This window comes from Orycteropus afer, unplaced genomic scaffold (assembly GCF_000298275.1).
Source record: "Orycteropus afer afer isolate SDZICR_OR568_19922 unplaced genomic scaffold, OryAfe1.0 scaffold00038, whole genome shotgun sequence".
NCBI lineage: Eukaryota > Metazoa > Chordata > Mammalia > Tubulidentata > Orycteropodidae > Orycteropus > Orycteropus afer.
In genome coordinates, this window is record NW_006921625.1 from 10,729,784 (window position 1) to 10,736,516 (window position 6,733).

Here is a 6,733-nt window from a genome sequence, read left to right on the forward strand (position 1 = left end):
ATCCCACGTATGTGTTTATCCACGTGTCCCTTCTAAGTCCCTGCTTCTAGATATCCCACCTTTGAGTCCTCTGATTGTCTTTCAGACAATTAGGAATTTGTGACTTTTTACTTTCTATCCCAACTGTACTAAAATATGTTCTTCCTCATTGTGAAGAAGAGGAGTGACCATCTTCACTCAATGTGGATGTCTTTCTGGTCTGCCCCAGTAAACCCCTTTAGCTTTTACTTAAGCAGACTCCATGCTCTACAACGGGATGTTAGCAGACATGCTGTGGCCAAAAGTTTGCAAAGAGCTGGTGCAGCTGGGCTTGGCTCTTACATCTCTGCTGTCAGCATGAGCAGATCATGCCCAGGCTATCCCACTGTCCCAGGAGGAGGATGAGAAGCAGGGGCACAAACTTTAGCCAAGCTGATCCATGTCTGGACCAGCAGGGCACCAGGTCCTGAGTGAGCAGTGCCCAGGGATCCACTCACCACTCATCGGGATCTGTCTCTGGACCCCTATTCCCCTGCATCACAAAGGAAGGGCTGTTGTGCAAAGCATCTCCCTGGACAACAGTGCCCAGATCAGTTCTCCTGCCTCGTTTGTGTTGGAGCCAAGGTGAAAGATGGGGTTGTTGGCTGGCAGAGCCAGGGCCAGGCCATCCCACAACAAGATCTCCAGAATCAATAACTAAAACTGCTGCCCAGGCTGTGGAGATAATAGTTCCATTTGTTGAGCATCTTCTCTTTGTCAGAAAGAGTACCAAGCACGTTCAATGTGCTGTCTGATTTAATCTTCAAGATGACAGGGAGGTGCTGTTATGGACATTTCATAGATGAGGAAACTAAAGCTCAGAGAAGTTGAGCCACTTACCTAAAGGTCACAGAGCTAGTGAGTGAAGGAATGAGGATTCCAATCCCTTCTGATAGACTGCTTTTAATAGTCCTAATGCCCAGGACCAACTGCCTTTGCCCTTAAGTTTTTATACCCTGCCCTTCTACCACTCATCTCCCACCTCCCCCTTCTACCGGCCCCAGCTTAGCTCAGCGACTCCACAAACCAACCTCTGGAGATCTATGTGTTGCTGGTCATCTGCCCACCCCACCCCAATCCATTTTGGGGACCAGTTGCCCATATGCCCAGGCCCAGCTCCTGCACCAGTTTCCCCAGCCTGGCCCTGGTGCCAAGGAGCACCATGAGCTTTGACAGGACCGCTAACACTTCTCCAAGACTCTACCCAAACAAAATGAAAAATCAATTTAAGACTGTTTAATGCCATCAGTAGTCAATGCCAGTCATGGCAACCTGAGGCAGGCAATGTTTCTGAGATGGGGTCACCACAGAACTTAGACATCAAATCAGATGGATTTTAGTTCATTCAAAAGTGTATGTGTTGCAGGGCAGCCATGGCTCTAGGAAGAAAAATTTGCTCATTTGCTCAGCAACTGTCAACGAAGCAGCTGTTCTGTGCCAGGCGTCACCCTGGGATATAGCCCATGTTCAGTGTGATTCTCAAGGCAGGTTCTGCCAGTGCAGGGAGAGCAGGGGCATCAGGCACCAGGGAAATGAAGTGTCCCTTCTGCAGTGGGGTCCAGCTCTGTGTCCCCAGGAGAAGCAGGAGAGAACCCAGTGTGTAGAGAAGTTGTGCCCAGAGTACAATGGGAAGCCAGTTGATTGGGGAAATGGGCATTCATAAGAGCTGTCCAGAGTTCCTGGGTGGTGCAAACAATTAATGAACTTGGCTGCTAACCGAAAGACTGGAAGTTCAATCCATGCAGAGATGCCTTGGAAGACAGTCCTGGTTATCTAATCCCCAAAAATCAGTCATTGAAAACCCTGCACACACAGGGTTGCCAGGAGTGGGCTTTGACTTCATGACAACTAGGTTTGAGATGTAGCCACACTCTGATTCCTGGCAACTAGGTTTGAGAGGTACAAAAGCACTGCTAGACACCTAAGTTTTGTTTATCAACAACTCATTTGGTCCCTGGATGATACACTTTGAATCCTGTTAGGGTTCATAGTTCCCAACACAGAGGAAAATCTAGAGAAAACAAGCAAAGCAATTTTCCTTCCACACTTTTATCACCATGACATCTTGGAGGAAGAAGTCACTTCTGACCCCAACCATGCCTTAGGGTGGAGCCAGAGGGGACCTTCTCTGACCTCCACCCAATCAGAGAGGCCTGGCCACTGGTCACCTCACCAGGAAGGTGGTTCATCCTGATGACCCAGCCCCTGCCCTGAGGGTGACTCCCTACCTGTCTGGGTCCTTCAGAATTTCATCAAAGTCTATGCTCAAAGCCTTGCACATCTGGGAAAGTGCCAGCAGGTCCCCAGAGAAAGGTTCTTTGAGGAAACGCCATCTGTTGGTTGAGCCAACGATGTGGCGCTCCAGCTGAGGTCTCCGCTGCTTCAACAGAGAGAGAGAGAGTGTCTTTGTTTAAACCTCATTTAGAGGCCAGACTTTCCAAATGGCACAGCAGAAGGGAGACAAAGACATGATTTTAAATGCTGGTGAATTTTCAAATAAAGCCAATATTCCCCATAGGGCATCTTTTCAAGGCAAATGGACTGTGTTCAGGAGACCGAGAATTTCAAGTTACAAAGTAATTTGGAATTTAAGACAGAAGGCATCAGAGGCAAAAGGTCAGGGGGAAGGATGGTTTCTTGGCAGGGAGCTCCGAAGAAGCCCCAGGCAGACATGGGCTCTTGCTTCCAGAGGCTCTTCTTTAAGTATTCGTCCAGCACACAAGGAGAGCTTGGGCAGGATTGTGTGTGTGTGTGTTAAAATACACATAACCTAAAATGCACCATTTTGGTCATTTAAGAGTGTAATCCAGTGCCCTTTAGTACGTTCACAGGGTTGTGCCACCATCACCACTAGCTAGTTCCTGAACATGGTCATCACTCCAGAGGAAACCCCATGCCCAGCCCCTACCCCTGGCCCCAGGCTCTGGTAATCATCCACCTGCTTTCTGTCTTCATGGATTTACTTATTCTGGATAGTTCATATGAATGGGATCACAGGACATGTGGCCTTGGGGGTCTCCTTCGTTCACTTGGTCTAATGATTTCAAAGTTGTGTGTTGTAGCATGAGTCAGTACTTCACTGTGTTTTATGGCTGAATAATATTCCACGGTATGGATACACCACATTTTGTTTATTCATCTCTGCATGGACATATGGGTTGTTTCCACCTTTTGGCTAGTGGTAGCAGTGCTGCTGTGAACATTCATTTTTGTTTCTGTTTGAAGAATTTTTGTTTGAATTCTTTGAGTATACACCCAAGAGTGAAATTGCTGAGTCATTGGGCAGAGACTTTTACTTAGACATTTTCTCAAAACTCTGGGGCTTCAACAACTTCCTTAAGAGAGCAGAATACAGAAGGGATGCAACCTTGGACTTGAACCTAGTAAGGAACCTATCCAGGGAAAGGAAACAGGTGAGGGACTTATAGGAATGGATACAGGTGATGTTCAGCTGCACTGGGCCCAAGTGGAGAGCTGGGAAAACCACTGGCCATGTGCAGAGGATCTGAGTTCAGATCTTGTTATTATAACTTACTAGTTGTGTGGCCTTGGACCTTCTGCTCGTATGTAAAGATCAGAATGATGACAATAACAATGAGGTTAAGGGGGATGCCGAGGATGATGGTGGTGATGGTGGTGATGGCACCACCTTGCTTCCAGAGTTGTTAAAACGATAAAATAAAATACAGTTTGGGAAATAAAGTGTCTTAGCGTAGTGCTTAGAATACGATGGGTTGTTGAAAACTCTTGGTGGACTCTGAATCAAGAAGCAGTGCTGCTGTGGCATGTGACATGAATGGTGGTCAGCTGGCAGTGGACTGCACTCTGGTTTCTGGATAGTGCTGCCTGGACGTGGGCTTTCCAGCAAAGGCAGCCAAGAAAGCCCATGGCCCTCCACGGTGCAGGACGGGCCCCTCCATGGAAACTTGACAGTGCGCCTCTAACCACACACTCCTTCTAGTCCCCGCTATGAAACTGACCTACTTACCCGATGCAGCATCTTCTTGAACAAAAATGGAGGTTACACAGGGGGAGAGAAGCACCTGGAGATGAAAGAGGTAAGTTTAAATTCACAGTGTTTGTGTTGTTGGCCTCATGAATCTCTATTTTGCCACAAAAGTAATAATGAATAAACCTAGACCATAGAGCATTCATCAAGTCAAGAGGGCATCTAAGAGTTTGTAAGCACGTGAGGAGCAGGCAATCGTCTGCTGTTGGGTTTGGAAAAGTGGCTGAGGCAAAACCAGATTGGAATTGGTCCGTCCATTCATTTATCGAGCGTTTTCTGTGCAGCTGTGATGTGCAGGGAAGGACCAGTTGCTTCTGGGGTAAAGCAGTAAGCAGAATGGTGAGATGCCTGTGTGATCATGTCTTCTTTCCTCTGTATCTTAATTATACTTTCATATTGCACAATTAATACATGCTGGTTGTAACCAGTGGACTGATAATAATGAGTAAAGAAAAACTTAACAATAGCCGTATAGTATTTCATACCACGGATGCATCATAAGTTATTGAAATATTTTCCTGTCATTGACTTTGCATCCCATGTTTTACTCCCATAAACATTACATACAAGCATACATACATACACACACACTTATGTATATCTGTGCTTTTCTCTGTTACCCCTAGTTGTTATTTATATCTGTATCTATGTATGTATGTTTATTTCATTTCTATGAAATAAGTTCTCCAAAATGGGATTGTTATTCAGAAGATATGTATCTTTAATTGAAACAGACAATGCCACTTACTTCGTAGCAATCACATTCCCATCGTCAACTCACTAGTGCTGTCACCCACATCATCTTCAGGACCAGGTTTTATCATTATATTTATTTTTGCCATCTGGTGAGTTTGTTATTTTAATTCGAGTGTTCCTGACGACCAGTATGGTTGAATATTCTTTCATATTATGCTCCTTATATTTCCTGTCTGCAAATTGTCTAATCACGGGCTCTCCTGTTTTCCAGTTGGATTATTGTAGTCCCCTTAGCTTTTCTTAAGAGCCTTCTATATAGTGGGGACACTTACCTTTTGCCTGCCATTCATACTGCCGATATTTTCTCTGGTGTATCATTTGTCTTTTACCTTTGCTGATATTGCACAGGTCATAAAATTTGGAATGGGAAACATTTCACATATGTCTATTTTCCTTTGACCATCCCTAATGTAAGAACTTGTATACTGAATAGATCTACTTCCCTCTGTGGCTGGGTTCCCATCTTGCTAAGGTTTCTCCCCCTCCCAAGTTACACACGTGTGCTCCTCTCATCCAGTTTACGACTGGACGAAGTCAGAATGATCTTCCAACTCCCCAGCTTACACCCCCCCACCAGTTCCCATAGCCCTTAGAATCAATTCCAAATGCTCAACATGGCCTGAAGGAATTGGAGGAGAGAAGAATGGGACACTATAAAACAGACCTTTCCACACATGGACAGAGGACTGGCATCAGTTTAGAGAGGGAGGGAGGCTGGGGGTTTGGTACCCAAGCTCTTGCTTCTTTGACCCAACACCTATGAGTCTTTTTAGCTAACTTTGAGACCTAGGGGTGCCTATACATAGACCAGTCTGTACACAGACCAAGAGGCAGTCATTCAAACAGAACAAGAGGATTATGGCTTAAAATCAGGAAAAGTGTGTGTCAGGGTTGCATCCTTTCACCATACTTGTTCAAGCTGTATGCTGAGCAAATAATCCAGGAAGCTGGACTACATAAAGAAGAATGCAGCATCAGGATTGGAAGAAGACTCATTAATAACCTGCGATATGCAGATGACACAACCTTGTTCGCTGAAACTAAAGAGGACTTGAAGCACTTACTGAAGAAGATGAAAGATTACAGTCTTCAGTATGGGTTACATATCAACATAATGAAAACAAACATCCTCACAGCTGGACCAGCAAGCAACATCATGATAAATGGAGAAAACACTGAAGTTGTGAAGGATTTCATTTTACTTAGATCTGTAATCAATGTCCCTGGGAGCAGCAGTGAAGAAATCAAACGACACATTGCGCTGGGCAAATCTGCTGCAAGGGACTCCTTAAAGTGTTTCAGAGCAGGAGTGCCTGACCCACCGCGGCATTTTCAATAGTCTTGTGTGTGTGTGTGTGTGTGTGTGAAAGCCAGACAATGGATGAGGAAGACCAAAGAACTGGGGCATCTAAAGCATGGTGGTGGTGAAGAATATTGAATGTACCATGGACTGCCCGAGAACAAACCAGTCTGTCTTGGAGGTAGTACAGCCAGAACGCTGCTTAGAAGCAAGGATGATGAGACTTTGTCTCTCATACTTTGGTCATGTTATCAGGAGGGACCAGTCCCTGGAGAAAGACATCAGTAGAGGGTCAGCAAAAAAAAAAAAAAAAAAGAGGAAGCCCCTCAGGGAGATGGAAGGACACGGTGGCTGCAACAAGGGGCTCAAGGATGGCAACTGTAAGGAGGCTGGCACAGGACTGGGCAGTGTTTTGTTCTGCTGCTGTGAGTTGGGGCTAACTCAATGACACCTGATAACGACAAGGGTCTCTCAAAGGTCTGGGGAAATCTTTGTTCTGTTTTCACTAAATCTGGCAGCATGTGTCTTCATGGGTTTGAGAGCCAGTTCTCATCACTCTGAGTGGGTCCCTTAGACCCTTGCTTCCCATTGCCAAGGGCAGCCTGGAAGCCTGGGAGCCCCTCCCTCCCAGGTTGACCAGAAGGGGCTAA

At 45.8% G+C, this 6,733-nt stretch overlaps 1 protein-coding gene across 1 annotated transcript in view; it reads right to left on the reverse strand.

The window, feature by feature from the left end:
- Window positions 1-5,073, reverse strand: part of BTBD16 (BTB domain containing 16) — a 57,937-nt gene extending 52,864 nt beyond the window's left edge. Inside the window, exons 1-3 of the mRNA XM_042780409.1 lie at window positions 5,056-5,073; window positions 4,007-4,021; window positions 2,247-2,422 (exon numbers count right to left, since the gene is read on the reverse strand). Coding sequence (XP_042636343.1) covers window positions 2,247-2,422; window positions 4,007-4,021; window positions 5,056-5,073 — 209 coding nt within the window. The remainder of the gene's footprint in view (window positions 1-2,246; window positions 2,423-4,006; window positions 4,022-5,055) is intronic.
- Between the last annotated feature and the right edge of the window lie 1,660 nt (window positions 5,074-6,733).